Below are 23,093 nucleotides of genomic sequence, written 5' to 3'. Positions count from 1 at the left end.
CTTGAAACCGTATATTCACAGTAGTTTTAGTTACAAAAATGTGTGTTAAGCAGGAAAAAAAAAAAAGACACCCCCCACAAACCCCTGAAAATAAGCTATTAGTCATATATTACTTTCATGACTAATAGCAAGGCTCAGTGGCAAATGCAGTTGCTCTTTCCAATGGGCTAAGGAGAGTGTTAAGAGATTCAATACTACAACCAGCTGAGAAAGAATCTCCAACAAACTCACCTGCAAGGCACTTTTTTTTTTAGTTGACAACTAAAGGCATTAAGATCTACCTTCTGCACCCATGTGACTGACAAGTGCATCTGAATAAAATAACAAGTCACCACAGAAAATAATCTGAATTCAGGAATTCATCCTGAATTCAGGAAAAGCAATCAGCACAAATATCTTAAAGGAAAAAAGATTTCATCCCACCTGATCCAAAAGGTGGGAAACAAGTTTTATAGTAAGCAGAGCTATGAACTGCAGGTTTTAGTACCAATATTTTGCTCTTGGATAAGCAATTGAATACATGCTTAATTTAAAGTGTCCAAACACAGTGAGTTCAAATGGTCTATTAGTATTGTTTAACATCTTTGTAATGTTATTTACCTTTGCAATTAAAGAACTAAGATAAGGGATGCAAACAATGGCAGTGATCCTGTCTTACATCTCTGGAAGGCATACCCATGAGATGAAAGATGAGCTACCAGATTAATATCTTGTCTGCAGTGTGAAGGTTTGGGAACCAGGGCATTTAAAGCAATTATGTAAAGCTGTCCTAACAGATCACCAAAAGTATTTAGGAAAAAAAAAAAATCTGTTGTCCTTTCCTTTTCCAGACACAAAAACAGTGCTATCTTAAATCAATTCTTTGAGAACATCTCAAAGTAAGGCAGATTTTGTAAACTCAGAATGGTAAACTTAAAAATGAGTAATGAACAACCCTAAAATTCTGCAAGATGTAACACACGAAACTTTTTTCTAGAGGGCTTTGATCATTAAAGTCTTAAGGATAAAAATCAAAACACAAAACTGCCCCTGAAAGGTCAAGTTTTTCCAGGATACACTAAGAAGTTTAGTATTCCATACATATAATATGTGAACTGAAAATTTTACTTCTCTCCACAGAAGATTCTGCAGAATTTATTGATACTTGCCCTCAACTGAGAACACTTTCCTAGGAATACATAATTTTATACTTTCTCCCTCCCTCCTCCTTCAAATTTACAATCCTTCAAAGACCAGAAAACCACACTTCTGTGTGAGTAACAAATTCTCCCAGAGATATTCCCCATCTTTTCACAGCAGCCAGCCAGCCCTTCTGTTCTTTGTGCTACAGGGAATAGGCAGCATGCTGTTACAGAGGTAAACATGCTTGTGTGAGCTGCATTTGGAAGTGGAAAAGGCAAAGATGACAACACATGCCACTAACATCCCCCAAAAACGTCAAAGAATTACCAGTGGTTGGTTCTTACTTCTGTCACTTCATATAACCAGATACTTCAGTAAGGTACAAAACTATTTTACAAAATACAGCTTTTGATGAGCTGTGCACAAGGAATTCCATGATTCAGGAGGATATTGAATAAAATGTCAAGAAGGGCATTTGGACCTGGTTGGAACAGTTCTTGTTTTCAGGTGTCTGAAGCCAGCAGGGAGATGTTTTAACAAGAAGCATATCTAATAAATGTGAGTAGATCTTCCCTTTCTGAGGAAGATAAACCTTCAGAATAGAGTCATTTTGGGGTAAGATGAACCAATCACATCAATTTTTCTTTGGTCAAATAGGTAGGTGCATGCATAATGACCTGGTTCTTTCCTTAACATATTTAAACCCAAACAAAGACAGTATGGTCAACAACTTTGCTCATCTTGAGCAACAACAAACTGGAACAGCTTGAGGGTAATGAAGCAATAGCCAGCAGGCACACAGGGATGACAAAACAGACCAGCTTCCACCACCAACCTCTCATCACCTCAGAACACAAAGTACACTAAAAGTCCTCCCCATTTTCTTTCTCCAAATCTTCCTTCTGCCCATGGAAGCAACTAAATCCAGCTTTGCCAGTGTTTTCTGAGAAACATTTAGGGATAGACTGAGAACCAGCCATGCTGATGCCAACTAAGGTAACCTCTTTGAGGAGAGTGAATCAATGAAAGCCATGGACAAAAAGGGCTTTCAGAAACTCATGAAGTGCCACAGCCAGTCCTCGACTGCTTTCAAATGATACTTTAAAGTTTATATCCTCAAACAACTCCTTCTAATTAATATTTTGTCAGATCTAAGATTTTGACTATAAACTGTATTGTCAGACTTTAAGGAATTGGAACTGTAGAGAGCACAAACTATCATAAGAATCAGTTGTGAAGACTGTACAGTAAAAAAAAGGATACCAACCATCAGTAGTGCAAGACCCTTCTGGGGCAGGTTTTTGTGAGTATGGGATTGGTGGACTACTTGAATCTGACATGTCTTCATCCTCTTCTTCATCTTCCATTTCATTAACAGTTTGGTTGGTAGAAAAGTCCAGGTTTCCATTTTGTGAATAGCGATGTACTAATTCTTTATCCAACTCTTCGACCTTTGGCTTCACATCTGAAGAATAAAAATAGAAAAAAATATTGAAATACAATAAAAATAAAAACAATGTAGAAAATTAAACTTTTCAACAGTAAATTAAACTTTTCAACAACTTTTAATACAACAACTTTCTCCTTTTGAAATAACCAGCATGCCATTCTTTCCCCTTAATGATACCCCAGATTTTGTCACGCGATGAACTGCTGTGCAGTTTTTTGCTATTTTTTTTTTAATGAAACACACCCCACCCTTCACACACACAGAAAAATAAGTGAAACGTGCCATACTTTCATGGTTACCTTCCGGCAGGAACGGAGGCTGGTCAGGATCCAGGTACAGCTGTGAGAAGATTGGCCGTGGGACAACGCTGCTACATCTCAGGGAGGCTTCTATGGAGTTATGAAGAGCTTCTTCAAAACGGGCAGACTTTAATTGCCCTGCATATGAATTCCCCATGATCTAAAAACACAAAGGAAACAGCTGGTAAGGAGATGGGAACATCCAGCACAAAGAATTTACAAATGAAGACAAAGACCCTACTGTCATCCATCAAGAAAATATGCTGTGGAAATAACATCTCTGACTAGCACTGCACATTCATGTTTCTCTCTCGATCTGGCAGACTGCATCATCCTGTTTCACTAAGCTTTTAGCACATTTCCAACACACTGCTGTGTGTCTTCTGCATACATGGCCTCTCAACAGCCTCAAGAACCTGCCTGGTATAAAAATATTAACGGTGGGTAGATAAATCCATTGTTATTTGGAGTTTTTTAGGATATTCAGGGTAGAATACAGAAGGCTAGTCATAAAAATAATAATTTGAAAATCAAGTTGGGCTTCATCAGTTTTTGTCAGTGTGTTCATACAGTTTTCCACTTGTGTACCATTATTTGGAGGAAAACTTTACACAAACACATCCAATAACTTGAATTTTTGCTCTTGGTCATACTAACTGAAATTACATGGAAGGTCAGTTTCTCTGTCTTCTTAGAATCTCTTCACCTCCTCTCTTCAATATAATACTGCAATTTACATGTAGTCAGACCTATCAAAGGATCTAATTATACTCTTATAATGAAAGAGATACATAAAAAAGAGAGAAATTAATAACTTCTAAACTACATGCAGCAAATGTGTGAAATATCTTTATTTGAAATTATGCATTATACTTATAGAGTGATAACAACCATTTAAATATCTACTTTAACAATTAATATTTCTGTTTCTACTGATGCCTAACTTAGGAACTTAACCAAATATTCAAGCACAAACAGACCTGTAGATTATTTCTTCTCCTTGGATGACATCACACAGACCATAGACTTTTATATTTGTGCACCCAGCATTAGGATACAAACTCTCAAATTCAAACATTTAGCAACAGGGTGGCCATGGAAGATTTTAAAATGAGCTAAGGGAGACTCACTGAAACATGATTTTTTTCACTATGCTAGATCATTATACCAAATGACATTTGCTCCAAAGAAACAGCAATCTAACATTTTCCAATACACAGAACACAAGACTGAACTTTCAGAGAAATTTATTTCAACAGAGAAAAGTTTTCCCTGGTAAATCAACAGGCACAGAAGTATAAAACCTTATAACATTATCTTTGTACTTCCCCTCACTAGATGTCACCTAGCCCTAAAAACAGGGAGAGACCTTGGCCAAGAAGATAAGCTGACATTTTGAAAACCTACAGCTCCATTCCTGCTTTATCACTGGTTGCTCAAGGTCCTCAGGGCCACCTGTAAAAGGGCAATAATCATGACAGCCACTTCCAGCAGCCTTTGAGGTCTGCTGGTGCAGACAAATACCTGAGAGCTAATTATTACTACACTACTGGATACACAGGTGTGAAACAAATCAAATTATTCACCTCTAACCTGGGAGAGAAGGTCAGTTCCCTGCTCAGAGACTTTATGTAGCTTTTGGAAAATAATTCCCCATCTCTGATTTAGACTGGCTTTTAATAAATTTTGTGGCAATTACACTTCTCTACCCCAACCAGAGACAATACCAGATTAAAAACACATTTCTTAACCTGACACATCCTGCTATTTCAGCAGTGAAATATCTAAGATAAGTAGATTCTCTTTTCCCTTCTATAAGCTTTCATCACATTTGGAAATGGTAGGGAGGGTATACAAACACACATCTACAAAGTGTGTTAGGGGAAAAGTTACTGAAGCAGTATTAAGGCTGCAGTAAGCTGCCTTTCAGATGTTTTTGACAAAAAGAATTGATGGAAATCAACTATGTGACTGAAATACTGATTTTACATGATCAGTGATGATACATCCATAAATATAAAGTGACATCATGACAGGCTATTATTAAATTTAATGCAACAGAATTTAATTTCTCTGCTATTTATGTCAGTGATGATGTACTTAAGGTAAGATTTCAGGAATGTATTCAAATGAAAAGACTTTAGTTAAAACACCATAACGAAAATGAATCAATCTTTATGAATCAGAAAATTTGCAATTCCCACAGCACCTGCCTGAAGTCTGTTCATTCTCCATGTTTTCTACAGCCTACCTGTTGTATCAAATCTATGACAACTACTTTAATTTTGATGGGAAGCTATTAATAAAGCATAGCACACACACAGCAAAAATGATGACAATTTGATTTTCTTCCCTGACTTGCCTGTGGTTGGAGATTGTCACAGATTTATCTGAGAAAGCTGGTTAATGTCACCAGAGGATGTTTCCAGCTTGCCAAGAGAAAACAAGATTGTTGGTGGAAATGCCAAGTAAAGAACAGCTTGTGTGAGTTCTGGTCCCTGCAGCGTGGAAGCAGAGCAGAAGAGATGAGGAAAGGATGAGAAAGGGATGTGCTTGTGCAAGATGGGGCAGGCAAAGGTATTGGGGGGCAGAGTGGCTGCAGGTCCTGCTGCAGCTGAGGAGCTGGGAGCCCTGGAGAACAGCATGAGGCAGCTGATTTCCTAACACTGCCTGGGGCCATTAGGGCAGCTGGGCCTCATTTGGAGTTCAATGGAGCTGGGGAGGGGAGAGCAGGGGCTTTTCCTTCTGCAGGGGAGAAGAGGTGCCAAGACCCTCCAACAGAGAGCTACTGCCTGGTTCAGGTTGTGCCATCTTGATCCAGCTTCCCCAAAAGCCAGGAGCACCAATTCAAGGGAGTAACTCCTTAGTGTTTCTGCTCTTGATTCTACCCCTAAATGCCTGGTGCAATTAGGAAATGGTTAATTTTCCTCCTGACAGTGTAAATGGAGGCAGCCTCCAGCGAGCACACCCAGCAGCAGCAGAGAACAATGTGCTGTAAATGGGCTCAAGTGTGCTGAGGGGGCTTGAGGAGGCAGCAGAGCCTGGAGGAAAAATAAATTGATGGAATTTAAAGGGAGGAAAAAAAAAAATAATCAAAACACCAAAACCAAAGAACATTTTTCTTATTAAGACCTACATCTGCTATATCTGCATTTAAATACAACCAAAGCCAATGATTTAACATAACTGAATTAATTCTCATTGTTAAAGTCACTCAAATAATATGACTATCCAACAGTCATGTATGAGGTCATTTGGTGAAAATAAAACAAACCAACCCCTCTTGCTTTCTATAATGAAATTAAAACAAGGTTTTCTTAAAATTCTGCCCTTCTGATGCATCAGTGAGCTCGAGAGGATGTGGGAAAGACATTCCATTGTTGAGTTCATTTGAGCTGATCTGACACAGAGACTGAGAGAAAACAGAGCTGGACTTGACTCAGGAGCTCCTCCCTGAACTCACAAACCTGTTTTTATGCTGCCAGCTCTGGCACTTCAGGGCTCGCCCTCGTGTCCATTGTCCCACACCCAGCACCAGAGCATAAAACTCTGCTGGAGCCACCTGTGTGCACTGAGAGGTTTCCAAAGGGCAGGAGGTTTGATGAGAGGGTAAATAATTATTTCTATTCCTACATGCACACTACTTGCAGCTAGCTCACCACAGAGCTGGTTAGATTCCCAGCAATGAGCAATCTCTACATCTCTAATTCGGTATTCCAGCCCTCTCTCTTCATTTTACCTGCACCACTGGATGGATACCAGTGTAATTCTTAAGTTGCCTTCTTCTCTTGGCAACCTTTGGAGGTCTGTTTTGGATTGAACTTTGTAGAATGTCAGTATGTGCAAAGTGCATGTGCCTTTAGCTATGATACTTTTTCCTTCCCCACCACCCTACCAGGGAAGGGGGTCCAATTTGGCAACAGTCCTTCTAGAGGCTTCCCTTCTTCCTCAGCAACTTCCCCACGGTACACAGATGAATTTTATTTAATTTCCTTAAAACATATTATGGGGATTAGAAGACATTATCAGAATTGAGCAATTTCAAAATTAAATCTAAAAGAAAACATAAAATAATTGGGGAATTTCCTAAAATTTAGATCACCCACATCTCCAGGCTCTGTCACTCTCAGTGGTCTTCTTGGAAAAGATTCAGATGCTAAGGCACCACCCAACACATCTCCATCGCTGCTGTGCTTTTACAAAGCAAATTTCCTAAACTCACTTCAAGTTGTCATTGCAGTGGCCCATCACTGAACTAGAGGATTAACCATGAGATTGCTGGAGTGAGAACTGCATTACAACAGAGCTAGAAGGTAGCCCTCACATTTCAATCTGTCTCCTTACAGAGACACATGAATAAGGCAATTCTGAAATTCCTCTAACCTGATCACAAGTGAAGAAGGATTACTGCTATAGCTTTTAATAAAACAATCAATATGGGCATTCACTGTGAAAAGCAAAACTACAATTACCATGAGTTTCTCTCAAAGCAGACAGAAATGGAAATAACAAAAGCAAAATTTCAAAGGGAATTGATTTTAGCACTGAATCACTTAACTGTGTGGTGAAGGACTCACCAGTCTTTATAACCCAGAAGCTGAACTTACAAAAAAGCCTTGTCAATTCAAGCAAATAATCTTGTTTCATGTGGTCACCCAGGTTTCAAAAGACCTGTGAAGAAACATGACATGGGATGTTTGAGAAAAACCAGAGCCCAGGTCTAGCAGTGTGTAAGTACAGTAAACACTGCCCACTTTCAGATAGAAAAAAAAAAAAGGTGACTATGCTTTTTTACATTAAAAAAAAAAAAAAAAAAAAGTCACCTCTGAAAAGTGGATCATTACTCAATAACTCTTGGGAGCCAGGACTGCACATTGAGTCGAAGGCTCTGCTAGTAAAAATATAATCAGATCATTCAGTACACCAGATACCACATATTTGGCCTCCAGGTGGGTCATGACCCCAGAGACTTTAAAGGAGAGGAACCGAACTGGAGGATGAGGGAGGGGGTGAGTGTTGTTGTTATGGCTTAAAGCAATTTCACAATTACCTGATAGGGAATGATGAATCTGATGCAAACACCCTCCATTAAGTCAGCTCTATCAAGTCCTTACTTTGTGTTTAACCTAATAATGTAATTGTGTTCTCCAAAACACATAATCTGGCTTCTGATCTGGCCTACCCCACAGAAAAGTTTCTCTTCAAAGGAAAAGAAAGCAAGTTCCTCCACAAAGGCATTGCCAGACCCAGCACAGCTTCTGTATCTCAAAGGGTTATCTCAGGAAAAGAGAGACCAGGCATCTATTTGTGCTGCAGAATAACTGATCTGGTTGTTTCAGGTACAGCTAGTGTTTTTGATTGTTTACATCATTCTTAGTCATATTCTGGGAGTATTATTTTTTACCATTAGAGCATCATTAGGATGTACCCTGAAATTGCATACAGCAGAAAGAATGTTAGGTAATAATGACAATAACAAATATATAAGTGCAGACTTTGAAGTCAGAAGTCTATGTACAGCATCAACTGTAGCATTCAGTGGGGAAGATTCATGTGTGACTCAAAATAAGATTGTAAGGTGGAGTGGAAGCCTTACTTCATAATCACTATAAGATCCCTTTTTTCCCCACCTCACAGTCTTTTCAAGGTCTTGAGAGTCTCATCCTGTTTTGTCTTCATTAGGGATATTCAAACTCAGATGAAAAAGAGTTTACAATCTTAGGTAGCAAATGACACATAAATAAGTCATTCACAATGTCTTTGAAGAAAAATGAATTATTAGTTTGATTTACCCTATTTACAGTGCAGTTTACACTCATCTTTGTTTTTCATTTTATTTTTAATAAAATATTGTTTGCATCCAGTACTATTTAGAGTCTTTTAGTCTCATGATCCCACTACTGTGTAGAAGCAATGGGAAGGATCAAGAACATGTATTTTTTCCTGACGAGGTTACTTCTCTTAATGCTCAATTAATGGTACCTGTACTTGAAGTATTGCATCAGATTATCTGGGATTTGGACAATTCCTTGGCCAGAGACAGAAAAATGCACATACTACAGAGCTACATGCAGGATGGTGGAACAGGACAGCTGTTTCCCCTCAACATCAAACAGAAAGCAAATCACAAATGGTCTTAATATGGAGGCTGCTATGCCCTTACTGCTCCATCCCTTCCACCCCAAGACTATTCCTACAGTCCTCAGGAGCAGCTCACAAAACAATAAACATACTAAAGATAAAATTAACACCTGGATGCAGGATGGTGTTACTTAGTAGTACTTACATGTGTGAAGCTATGAACTTCAAATCACCCCCAAGTGCTGCAAAAATTAGGTCTGAATTGCATTTTTAGAAATTCTGTGACCTGGGAGTGGCTGGCAAAAACCACCAAGGATCAGCAACTTAAACACCATCTTATCTCCTTTACCTAAAGTTAGAAATGTTCCTTTAGCTCTTTTTAACAGTGTTATCCACAGAGCTGTGCACACAAAGAGTAGTTTACAACCACGATCAAACACAGAATACACTGAGGCACAATGTTTCAGAAGTCAAGCTGGGCTCAAGTCAAGTTTTACAAAATGGCAATGGCTTTACTTTTCTCCAGGTTATGGCTCCCACTCAGGAAAAAAAATGCTGCATTCTAGATAGGTTAAACTCTTACAACACAGTGAGAGGAAAATTCGTGCAGTCAGTGCACCAACACATTCCTCTGGTGAGGAGACTGAGGTGATTTAAGATTAAGCATGTTCCAAGCTTCATTGGATGCCATTGCCTCAAAAAACAGATGCAATAAACAGATGAAGGAAAACATATAAAAGCTTTCAGGAGTTAATTATGTGGCTTTAGCCTACTCTGACTGCAAAGTTTTTGGAGTACTTTCAAAGTATGTTATGAAATGAGCAGATAAATTACTGTGGATTTTCTAAATCCACTGTAGGGTTTTCTAAATAAATTTGTAGAGGATGGAGCAAATCCTTTTATGTTGCAGGGACCTTTCACAGTATACACAGGAAAAGGAACCTTACTATGCACCCTTAACAGAAGGTATACACTTCTATTTAATAGAAAAACCTTAAGGTGGGAAAAAAAATATTATCATCCTTCAAGCATTGCTTTTGATTTTGAAGTTTAGGTATTGATAAAAGACTTCATTATTTTAAAAGGAGTATATGCTCACACAGTCATGGCAGGGATGGCACAAATAAATCACAAAGGAGCACTTCTGAAAAGCTCAGCCTGCTTCCTTAAAACATGCATGCTCACACATAGCTTTCCCCACTTATGTCTTCTGTCCTAAATCAACAGGACTATTAACCACATTACTGATGCCCGTGCAATAAAATCAAATCAGCAATGATGTTTAATCCTATCTATAGGATCAAGGGGTGTTTTTGCTGTGTAATTTTGATTTTGCAATTAGTTGCAGACACGAATTACAATTTATTCTTCTAATAACCTGGTGTGTTTGCACAGTCAGTTATGTGTCTGAATCACCTCTGTGCCCAGTAAGACCATGAAGCAGATTCTCCTGAAATCTCTGCTAAAGCACATAGAAAATAAGGAGGTGATTGGTGACAGCTTAGCTTCACTAAGGACAAATTGTGCCAGGAAATTTGGTAATCTTCTACAAAGGGAAGAGTGGTGGGAAGGGATCCCATGTGGAGTAACCTCACAAGCTTGGGAGGGGGTTCCATAAAAACTTCATGAAGGTCCTGCACCTGGGTTGGGACAACCCCAGGCATAAATACAGGCTGAATAAGGAATGGATTGAGAGCTGCCCTGAGGAGAATGACTTGGAGGACATTGGTTGACAAGAAGAGCAACATGACCCAGCCATGTGCACTTGCAGCCCAGAAGCCAACCCCATCCTGAGCTCTGTCAAAAGCAGTGTGGTCAGCCAGCCAAGGGAGGGGATTCTGCCCCCCTGCTCTGCTCTGGTGAGACCCCACCTGCAGAGCTGCATCCAGCTCTGGGGAATACTCAGAATTATGTAAACCTGCTGGAGCAGGTCCAGAGGGCAGCCATGAATATGATTAGAAGGCTGGAGCACCTCTTGTGTGAGAAAAGGCTGTGAGAGTTGAGGCTGTTTTGTCTGGAGAAGAGAAAGCTCCAGGCAGACCTCCAGTGCCTGGGAGAAAGCTGGAGAGGCACTTTTGAGTGACAGAACAAGGGGAAGTGGCTTTAAACTGAAAGAAGATAGACTGACAGTACGTATTAGGAAGAAATTCTTCACTGTGAGGGTGCTGAGGCTGGGGTTGGAACTAGATGGTCTTGATGGTCCCTTCCAACTCAACCCATTGTATGATTCTATGAATTCATTTAGCTACCACTCTTAATAACACAGCAGATAAAATTAATATCATATGTAAGCAATTAACATAATAAAATAAGCATTAATTTGTTCTTCAAATAATGCATTCAAAATCAGTAACTGTTCCCAAAGCCAGTGTATTTTAATTGAAACTTCATTATTTTTATATACATAAGTGTTCATTCATAGGCTATATATATACATAAGTTACTCATTCACTAACAACATATATCCCATTAATACACAGATCTTATTGTTAGTTACTAGCTAACAACTGTATTTAGTAATTACCAATTAAAACAAACTATTCAGGAGCATTAGATATATAAAATCTATTTATGTATCTATTGTAATAAATCTATTTATTACAGAAATCTATGAAGTAAACTATCTTCTCAGATGCACCAGTTAATTTAAAGCTTTGTTTCTAATGAAGATTTAATGTTCATTTCAACAGAGCACTGTCCAATGTCCACCATAAATTTTTTTTTTAACTGGCTAGCTCAGTGAATAGTCTTTCTAAATAAACACAAGTCTGTGTTTGTCACCAATTTTAACGCTGGTAATTCTCACTAATTGCAGACATTTATTAATTATGTTTTTGTTTGGGTTTTCCAGTTGCTTCTACCCTGAGAAATTGAAAGGCAAAGTCCCCAATGTTTCTCAAGAGCCATGTAATGCCATAAAAAGAAGCAATCACAATGGTATCTCAGCTGGTATTGCTGGTGAAAATGAAAGGGATGATCCTCTATTAAGCACTTTAGGACTGGGCACCTGGGAGCTGAGCACTTCACCTACAATCCCAGGCATATTCCAATGCCTTATCCATTGATTTTGTGACCAACTCTTCAACACAACTGAACTAACAAAGACCACTGTGTGAAGCTAATGACATTGAAGTCATTTCCAACCACTGAATTTGCTCAGCTTGTTTGTATTTAATTTTTTTTCCTGCAAGTTACCTTTACACCACTTCTCCTGATCTGCCTTCAGCACTGTAAGTACATATTCACCTGACTGGTGCTGCCTTCAATAGAACTGTGGAATATGGCTTAACCAACCCTGTATGTAAATGATGGTAAATCCTTAGGCCACTGAGCTGCAAAATTTTAAGTCTTAAACATCACAGCTTATGCTATTTATTCATTGCAGGCAGAAAGGATCATTTGTATAGGAACTTCTGCTTCACATTTTTAAAGGCTGCTCACCAAGATGACACTACTTGATAGGAAAACGGCAAAAAATTCACTATTGAGAAAATAGAAGCAAAAATGTGATCCATTCTGATACATCCCAACATCAGATTGTACATAATTAAAAAGAAAGTCCTTAATATAGATTATTTTAGATATGTATATCTACAGTAAAAATGTTTTCCCCCATTTCATTTTCTTTCTTTTTTAAAAGTTTTCTCATATGAAAGTGCTGCTAAATAGGAGAGGCAGATATTTTTATTACCAAGCTATATAAACAACTCACTATTAATTTTGCAGAGACATTAATGGTTCTGAAAGTTCTCAGTTCTCAAAACGCATATGAACTGACACTAATAAAAATAAAACTTTCTGAATAATAGACATAATGGTAATACAGATTACATTAGCTCTTAAAAACTTTCCAAACAAAGATGACCCAATCCTTCACAAATACCCACTTAATACTTTCTTTTTCCATAGTATTCATCTTATCTGATGCATCTTCTGGTTTCTGACAGCTGCAACAGACTAAAAATAAAGCACTGGAGTAAAACTTTGTTGACTTCATCCTTTCCTTTGCTGCAAATAAACTTTTTCCCCCCCTGAAGTTGGCAGAGCTGGAGATGTACCATGGCACTTCTTCAAATATGCAACTTGAAAGTAATTGCAGGGTTACCAATTGAAAAAAAAAAAAAAAAAAAAAAAAAAAGTCTCTGCAGCCAGAGCATGTCTATGACTGTGTACGAAGGATAATACTCTGCATCCAAGTGACTCACACATGGCATTTCCCCCTTCTTCACTTGTAAAGCTCATAATTCTGCCAAAAGCGCCATTGAGTTTTGCTCCTCTCCTTCTTTAGACAGATTATTAAAAGAATCCCTAACACAGATTTCTGGATTAAGAAATAAAATTTAGTCAAGAAGCAATAAAGTCAGCCTTAAGTAATTAAATAGCCTTCACTAATGCACTTGGATTGAAGGTTAGGTAAGTTGTTGGTTCCTCATACCCTCTGAAAAAGGACTGTTTTTCTCTCTGAGCCCAGTTTGAAAACAGGTACGCCTTAACAAGAGTTCTCTGTGGTTTCACAAGGCTTGGTCATCCCTAAAAAGGAACCAGCAAAAGTGGAATTGGGCACCTCTTCTTTCACAGAAGGTTGTGTCAAAATATTCCTCAAGTTCCTTCAGAGCCCGTACCTGCACAGTTCTTCCAAGAGTACCATTTTCAAATAAGTCAAGATGGTCGTGCTTCTGCTATTTTGGACTCAAAGTATGTCTCAGAAAGGAACAAACAAGGTTTTTCTTATCTGAAGCTCCCATGTAGTCACTAGATAGAGAGGCATATCTAACATTTCTGCAGTCACTTTTAGCCCATGATGCAGAGACAAGGAAAGACCAGCTGCTTTCATGGCCATTTCTATGCAAGAAAACAATGCTCTGGACAGAAGACCCTCTATAGGTCAAAACCATGACAATCAGCTTAAATCCACAAGTAATGTCAATTTAATATCATTCAGACACTTTTTGCAACTTCCCCACTGCTGAGAAGCTGTGTTCAAATTTCTCAGAGATAATTTTAGTGGAAATGAACTTCCAAGTGCAGAGTGCTTTGTAGAGCTCTTCCTTTTCCACAACATGTGTTTGTCATGTGTCAAAGCTGACTCTACTTTCTCCCCTCCCCAGAATACCACAAATTCTTCTGTAAAATAAACAAAGTTCTGTCCAGAATCTTCAAAATTACCAGAGGCAACCCTGTTTGAGATCAAAGATGCACATCACTGTTGGTCTGTCTGCAATATCCCAGATTTTAGTTAGTATGAAATTTGCAAGAAACAGGCAAGCAACAGAACAACACTTGAACACCATATCCAGGGATATGGCTAAAAAAGAAGAGTTTTGACATTCAAACTACCTTTTCTAGATACTTAGGAATCTCAAAAGATATCTGTGGGATAAATGTCAACAAATGACATTTATATAAATGCCATTTAGGTCTAGGAAAAAAACCCCCCACCTTTATCTTTTCTCAAAACAGAAATCCAAACATTCAAATCCCATACTAATAACACTTAATAGGAGAAGGAAATAATTTTCAATTTCTAATGCTTATATTGTTCTGTAATGCAACTCATCAGTCTATGATAAACTGGAGGGGAGGGGTGTCTATGTCTTACATGAAGAAAAAATAAAAATAAAGTATGTGAATTGCTGGAGGCATTAGATGTGCTTCTCTACTTTTCTCCCCAAAATCTTAATCATGTTTACAGGCTGATCTTAATTTATGTGCAACATAAGCATGCTAGCACAGGCAATCTTGATTCCCAAGGCCACTGTTATGGTTTAATGAGTCAGCAACCCAGAATATTTGCAGGTTCTATGCATTCTTGTTGGCAGGCATATAAAACTTCCAGTAAATCCTGGCACTCAAGAAACTACTGCTCAAAATATTTTTCTGTGACTGTTGCAACTGTAGAATATAAATACTATGCATAAAATCCTCACTGTAGGCTAAAATCTGTTTAAAAAATACAAACTGAGAAATAAACAGCTTATAAACACAGAACAATTTCTCCAGTAGACAAGAAAAAAAACTAAAGTAACACATCTAAATCTATTTTACATACTCTGAGTAGTTAAATTCTGAAGTTACAAACAAAATTGACATTACAGTACAAATATGTACTCCTTTAAGCAGTTTGATTATACAGGTATAGCATTTAATTCCACATAGATATATATGTAAAATGTGATAGTTATTGTCTGTAGGGATAAAGTTGAAAATGGTCTCGGACCTCTCACTGAATTCCTACAGCAAAAGCCAGACCAATCTCCATTGATAAATAAATCACTTAATCCTTTCTTCATCTGCCATCACCCTATTGCAAAAGCTTGAAACTGAAGCCTAGAAAGTCAAAGCTAAGGCCTGACCTTCCATCTCTATCCTCTCTGGCTGCTCCCTTGTGTACCCCTCAAACACATGCCATCATATCCTGATGAGTTTAGAAGGGGTTATCAGGAGAATTTCAGGACATGTGTCAGTTTTGTGGCAACCTGAATGCTGTACAAACATCTTCTGTGTTTAATAGGCGATTTGTATTTTAGTAGGTTTATCCATTCCCAACTTTATTTGTTTAAAGGTGCCTTAACCTTGACATAAATCAATGCTAAGCATCTGTATGGAGCACTTCTGAGGAGTTTAAAAATTAAACTCCCCAAGAGCTGCATTTTGCAAGGAGGTTTCTTTCAAAATTAAACCAAACCAACTTGTCAAATTCTTTGTTCGCTTTCCCCGCCCCTTGAAAATTATGTAGTTTATTCTTTTTCGCTCTTTTTACAGAGTTCTTCCACAGATCATGATAACCCCAGGCTGGTCACTATAAAAACACCACCCCTGGCTCCCAAGTACCTTTTTCTTCCTGATACAACCACAGTGTTTGTGTAAGACAGTAGAGCCAGCGAGTCAGAGGCCCTGGGTCGTTGCCTTGCAGCAACCCCCCCTTCCAAAGGAAAACAAAAAGCACTGAACCTTTTCTGCCACATGCCCAGTCCTTCCCCCACCACCTCTGTGGTGAAGACAGCCATTATTACATTTCCTTTCGGGTTATTTACAAGGTCTTGGCTCTGACATTGATTTCTTATCTGTTTCTATGACAAATGTTAAGTGTTAATAAGCTGTCCTTTTACAGAAAGATAATGCTAAACAAATTATAGGAATTAATTACCCCAAACCTATTCTTTATTTTTTTTCTCATGAGCATTGAAACAAGAACAGTAAAAATTACTCAAGACCAGAAAAAAAACCCGCACAATTTTTTTTCAGCAAATGAATAATGTTAGCAGATTAAATGAAATTACACTTTAAGCCAGGCAGTGCCCTGAAAATCTAAAGCAAATTTGTCAGGGAATATAGAACAACCAGGCAGGCACAGCTCCCTTATGAACAGTTTTTTAAATTATAAGTGAAGTGTTACTTATTCCTTTCTCAGATATTTTGTTCCTAGTTTAAATTTTAGGATAAAGGGTAAAAGTTTTAGAAATCTTTTCAGTTACAGAACTATTAAAATGATAAACATTTGGGATACCAAAGTACACTTCTACTCTAACTGTCCTTTCAGACCTGCATTGACTGCACTATAATAGCTGCCAACATTTGGTAAGGATTAGCTTTTCATTTACACAAAAGCAAGCATTCCTTAGCTAAATCAGTACTTTTTGCCATCAGACTCATAAAACCTTTTCACAACACAGATTTTCAAGAGAATCCTTTAGGGTTTTAGGATGCTGCTCCTTTTACTAAGTAACAAAATACACCCCAGGGTGTCTCATTGACCGCACTCAGCTGTCCTTTGACCTCTGCAATTGTTTAGCCTAACTTCAGGGCCACAGAATCTGCCTCCCCCCCATCAAAAAGGCTAATGTTGCTTCCTCCTAGCACCTGGCAAAAGCAAAATCCTAGAGGTTCCCCCCCTCTTCCAGATTTATACCACGTTCCAGATGTTGCCAAGCAGAATGTTCCTGCGGGCAGGTTTTTGGGAGCCCAGAAGGACCGCTCAGAACCTGGGCTGTGGCCATGACCCCCTTGCTCTGCTCAGGGCTGCCCTTGCCCCCAGGGATACAACAGGTCATAAAGTAGGAATAGATCTCCAGCCTTCTGGGGACACTGGCTATTTAAATGCAACAAGAAGCTATGTGAGCCCAATATTGTGTGCTGAGGCAAGCCTCCCCCCTCTAAGAAGTCAGGGGTAAAAAAAGACGTGTGAGAATCTCAGTTGGAAGCACAAATCTATCCCAATCAATACAAAGATCTGCATTCTTCTTCCCATTTGTTTTAAACCCTTTGAGAGGAAAAATAAACAAACAAACAAACATTCTCCCTCCAAGTGCATAAAACATATATTTAGCTAGTTGCTTAGGTATTTGCAGAGCCTCTAAGTAAAACAGCAGAAGCAGATTGCTACAGCTTCAAAAGAACTGTCGTTAAATAATGAAGTTGACCTCATTGTGGGTACATAAGAAAAAAATGGAAGCACAAATCAGCCCTCTGTTGAAGGCTTTCTGATTATATGAACTGGATTTCATTTTTTTTTTTGAGAACTTGGACATTTTACATGCCTGAAGCAAAAATAAAATCATTACTTGAAATCCACACTGCTCCTAAAATGCAGTCAATGGAAATGAAAGCAGAGATGCTGAACACAAACATACAATGTATTGTCTAATAGGAAAGGCAAGTACGGTACCTTCTCAGATTCCTTTTACCCTATTTGAAATGCAGTCATGATTAAAGGATGCAGCTAAGAGTTTGTGAAGCCTTGCTGCAAAGTTGTTTAAAACTCCTGAACACCTGAAAAATAAAAAGGGAGAGAAAAATCAGAATGACTCATGCCAGCATATCATTTACAACAAAACAAAAAGCCCTTCCTGTGGAAACTGGCCTAGAGTGAAAAAAGGAAGGCCAATGACTTAAAAGCATTTTCCTTTAGAGAAATACTTGGCTGAAAGTGCTTGTTTGCTTCTCTATATTCTACCAGAAGTACAAAACTTAGAATTTGCACATTTTTGGTGCTTTAGTCACTATATGACAGATCAGAAATTTATCACATTAATATGATAAAATTAACTGTTGCAGAAACATTAAAAAAAAAAGATATGATAATGCAGAAGTAATTCTTTTACTCATCATAAAGAAACAAACTAAATGGGGAAGCAGTTATCTACCCTGGAGATCAATGTTCAAAATGACATCAGAATTAACTGTTTGTTCTCCTACCTGCCTTTCCATAAAAATATTGAAGTGCATTTTATAGAAGAAAATACACCGAAATACCCCAAGGAATGGCAAAAAAGGTGTAGCAAGCAGCAAGCAAAAGAATAACTCCTAAAATACCTAGGGCTATACAGAAGACTGATTAACATCAGGAAAAGCTTTAAATTAAGTCATCATTGAGTGGACTTTGACAAGACTTTCTTCGGCAGACAAACTGGCTTGGTTTCTCAATAGTAACAGGCCACATTTTGCCAAAAGATTTAAAGGAATTTTCCCTGATGCTCGCAAATGGGATTTTAAGGCTTAAAGCTGAGACTGCAGGCACAGGCCTGCTGGTAAAACCAGAATGCAGCTGTCCACCCAGAATTCAAACTCCAGGTTTTAAAATTAAAAGCCTTAAAGCTTCCTCTCCCTCCTCTCAATTTTAAAAACCAGCCTGTTTAAGAGAGCAGCTGTAGCCCTCACCTATGGCTCATTGCAAGGTTTTGGGCAGGGTTGTTGTGTTCTGAAGAAAGGCACCAAACCATCCACGGCCGGGTACCGCGGATGTCCCCGCCACGCCAGCCATGGGTCTGGCACAGATGGACAGCAGGACAGCAAGCACAGCTCCTGGCCAAACTGGAGGCTCTGCACAGACTTCAGCGATGGCAGAATGCCAGTAATCCAATTCCAGAGCCCCTGCCTCTGAAATTGCTATTTTTCAGACACGTGCTGAACATTTCACCTGCTAGTAATGACATTTTTGTATTTTCTTCTAATTACACTCAAAGCTAAGACCTTTGGCCCTAGGCCACAGACCTCTATTCAGGCTGCACACATTCTCTTAAAGGCCCTGAGCCTTTGTTGTCACTCTCGGTCTTTCATCTATTATTTACATCCATTGAGAAGAGAGATACTCCACCATTTGTGAAGCTTTAAAGCTTCTAATCATCTTAATTTCTTCGCCTTTCAACCAGTGCTTCCCCTTATGGACCAATGCCAACAGTGTGACAAAATAATTTTTCAAGCCAAGATCCTCCTGGACCCTTCCCAAACCTTGACACACACTGGGCTGTGAGTGCCTTTTGTCCTCTGCCGGCTGCTTTTGCAAACACAGACCTTTGCTCAGCTTGGGGGTGGGGGGTATGGATCTGCCTGTCAGATCTGCATTTAAGGGAGTCTTCTTGGGGTTTGTGTGGTTTTGCAATGCTTTCTCCCTGTAAAAATCGAACTCAATTAGTCCAGCTAAATCAGAGATGCTATAGGGAACTTTACCTCTTCTAAAAATATTAAATACCTTTTGAAATAATATGAATTTTTAAGTCTCTATTTTTTTTTCCAAAAGCTAAACTGCTGATAGGCTGCTTTGGTTTTTATAATGTTATTTGCCTACTGAGAACTGACAGATTGTCACACAATATTTAAGACATATAAAAGACCATTAACCCTTTTCCTGATTATTGGCAACATTTATTTGTCCTTACCATATGACATAATGTGAAAAAAAAAATATTTCTCATCTTATGTTCAAATCGTCTCCTTCTTATCCTCCCTTATTTGCAAATGAAATACAAAAAAAAAATCAACAGCATTTTAGCCAAGATGCAGAAGATCTCTTCAGAATTCATCAGCCACCAATCTTCATTACCAAGGCCTGTGAGATCTGCTAATGTGATCCACATCTTGGTTCTTTCCTCCACTATGGTCTGGCTTACTTTTGATTTTTCACAGTGCTTCCTTGTTGTCTGTCCCTTCTGAAGATGCCCAACCCCCATGTCTTTTCTTATTTTTACCATTTGCTTCAACTAGCAGTTCACTTGAGACTCATCCATCTTACAATGCCTAAAGTGACAGATGCTCTCAGGAATGACCATACTGTTGAGCGAACAAAAGATAACATCACCTTTAGGAACTAGGAAGAAATACAACTTCAACCCTGAGACACAGCTATCCTGGCAGACACAGCACCATAAACCTCTCTCAAGTGAAAAAAAACCCAACCAACAACTGTGGGGAAAAGGAATCTGACACAATTACAAGCCAAAAAGAGTATTTTTTCTAACCTAAGCTGTAGTTAGTGGTGTTGATGACTTTTTTTTCTTACTTTTTTTTCTCCTAATACCCCATTGAAGAATTTTGTAGAATTTACCAACAATAAAATCAAGAGGAGAAGAGAGAATGGTGAAATTTCACACAAATACTGTTACAGGACCCCTACAGACTTGAATGGAGGAAGAAGGCACTTTGGAACAGCTTCAGTAGAAGGTCACACAAGTCCTTCACCAAAACACAGACATTACCTTGTTAAAATCTACACATCCTACAGACCAGCTGTTGCTCAGTTAAATCCCACAGGAATTCAGAATCATCCTGCAAGCCTGTGCCCTTGACAAATGCATAGTGTAACCAGAGTAAGATTATTTTAATGTCACAGCTGCTTGTTAAATCTGTAATATGCAAGTAACAGCCCCTCAGTGTTTTGACATTTGAGCATGCACCACTTAAAAAAAAAAAAAAAATTAAATTAGAATGACAGATTTTCCAGCTAACACTCACATATCCAGCTACAGAATGGTGCCTGTTCCTAAACAAAATCTGCCCTCTGTGCTTGATTTGAAATACACCCAAGATTCTCCATCCAGTCAGTGGAACAGGACTTGCTGAAGAGTCCTGGGTGGCAAAAAACATTACTTAAAAAAGGAAAGGTCATATTAGCTTCTTCCACTGTCACATTTGCAGAAGTGACACCAAAAATGTTGAGAACCCCTTCTCTGCAGTGAGATACAAAGAATTTCCCTGTCTTTCCCAGTAGAGTTTTAAACAGCATCTTATGTTCAGTTTTCAAACACTACATGAAATAACCATCATTGCAGTACATAAGACTGAGAACATGTGAGTGTTACAGATGTAAAGTTGGAGTTGTAAAATAAAAGATCAGGATAGTGGGCTTGATAACCAAACATCTCCCATCCAGTGTAAAGACAGGGGAAAATCACAACATGGGCTTCTTAAGATCTATTTATTGATTGTATTTGGCCATGTTTATGAATTTGTCATGAGTTATGATTTTAAGTCCCTATTCTAATGTAGAATGTTTCTGCTGTGCTCTCATAGCAGACCATATCAAACCCCTAGACTGTAAATACAGATTTATAAATACACCATTTTAAAATACAGGTCATTTTAGCACAGTATGCCTTTCTGCAGTACCATTTTGGACATCCAACACACAGAAATTAAACTAACAACCAGTTTGGTCCTTCCTAAAGAGGATCCCAGCTCTGGGCCTCAGATCACCTTTAGAGTTCCTCTCCTATTATGAGCCACTGAGTGATATGACATCAAAATCTTTGATAAAACCCCATTCAGTTGGGAAAAACACAAGCACGAAAATCTACAGAAGACCATTACTGATATATGATTGAAAAAGTTTTATTCAAGACTCTGGAAGATGTATGAGCACACATACACACATGAGTGTCACCATGTCCAAAACAACTTTCTAAAGCTCTTTCCAACCCAAATAAATCAAAGAGGCAAATAATGAAGTCTGCATTTAACATCCTCACACAAAAAAGTCTTGAAAATACATAATGCTTTCACCCAAAATACCTGAAGGTCTTGGCATCAGATATGGATTAAAAAGTAGTAAACTGCATCCTGCCTTATAAAAACTGTACCCTGCACTCAGATGGGCATCTTATCAAACAGCCAGTCCTTACACATTTTATCTCTAAATATTTATCACAGAAAAGAGAAGTGTTTATAGTTAATATACTATCCATCTTCTGCATGCTGCTACTTTTAAACAAGACAAAATGTGAGGTAAAAGGTCAAAAGTACTAGAAAGAGCCTTGAATAAAAACTCTGATATTATAAGCATTTTGCTGGAAGAGACAAGGTGTAAAATAGATTACTGGAGCCAAGCTCCATATGGAAAAGGATACTGATCCAAACAGCAGTGAACAGTATCAGAACCATGAGTATTAATGTGTTTGGTAACTCCAGACTACTTTGAAAATGTCTCATTTAATGTGAGTCACATTTTCCAATTGAAGCTGAACATTTTTATATGTGTGTATGTAAAATCAGTTCTCATTCAATGCAATTTTAACATGGAATGATTAAAAAATTGATGATAAACTTTCTGGTAACTTCTGTCATTACCATTAAGTTATTGACACTGAAACATGACCTTGAAATGACAGCTTCATTAATGCAAGTTTTACCAGGGAAGGTTTCAAAAAGCCCTGATTAAATTAACTACTTTTAAACACAATAGGATCAATATGTATGCAGAGAATGTACACCCCCATGGCAAGTTCTGCTTGCTTGATTGATCAAAAACAAAAAAATCCTGTGGCTTTCCAGATCTCAGCTGGTGCCAGAAATCCACATAGAAAAAAAAAAAATCCATCTAAATGAAACTCTGAAAAGGTTTACCCTTCACCAGTCTATTTGCACTTCAAAAACTCCTTAAGTCCTTCAGCTAAACCCCAGGGTTGAACCATTGCAAAAATGAGAGGGGGATGACCATGATTTATCTTCCTTCTGTGCTGTGGACAGAGCTGTAAAATCTGCCTGCTGGTGTGCCTGTGTGCTACAGGCCTCTTTTCATGAACCTTGGATATTTACCCCTTTTAGAAATAGCTCTGCTCAATTCCTTACCACCCTTTATTTCCTCCAATCAGACACAAGTACCATTTATAAAGCAAAATTTTGATTTTTGGGCACTGGCATGCAAGCTGATGAAACTGAATCAGAAAAAGGGCCAAGAATCTGAAATTAGCATTTTAAAGGAAAATATAGCAGATCTTATTCATACCTGTAAGGACTGGCTGTTGTCTTAGTGAATTTGTGCTCAGGGAACACTTATTTAACAATCTAATTTAAGCCTATCCCTTACATTTACTAGTACCAAACACATTTTTAGCAATAAGCTCAAATAATTTTCTATTTGTAGATAATCA

General features: G+C 38.3%; 1 protein-coding gene across 5 annotated transcripts in view; it reads right to left on the bottom strand.

Annotated features, from left to right (window-relative positions):
* GREB1L (GREB1 like retinoic acid receptor coactivator) overlaps window positions 1-23,093 on the bottom strand; it is a 127,558-nt gene that overhangs the window by 55,712 nt on the left and 48,753 nt on the right. For 3 of the 5 annotated variants that reach the window (XM_079301241.1, XM_079301243.1, XM_079301245.1), the window contains exons 2-4: window positions 17,618-17,721; window positions 2,860-3,031; window positions 2,390-2,587 (exon numbers count right to left, since the gene is read on the bottom strand). In XM_079301241.1, the coding sequence (XP_079157367.1) occupies window positions 2,390-2,587; window positions 2,860-3,028 (367 nt within the window). In that variant the 5' untranslated portion in view covers window positions 3,029-3,031; window positions 17,618-17,721. The remainder of the gene's footprint in view (window positions 1-2,389; window positions 2,588-2,859; window positions 3,032-17,617; window positions 17,722-23,093) is intronic. The other 2 variants (XM_079301242.1, XM_079301244.1) reach the window with 1 other exon arrangement.

This window comes from Erithacus rubecula, assembly GCF_903797595.1.
Source record: "Erithacus rubecula genome assembly, chromosome: 3".
Lineage (NCBI taxonomy): Eukaryota > Metazoa > Chordata > Aves > Passeriformes > Muscicapidae > Erithacus > Erithacus rubecula.
Note: the sequence above shows the minus strand (reverse complement) of the source record. Positions and strands in the feature narration are given on the sequence as shown.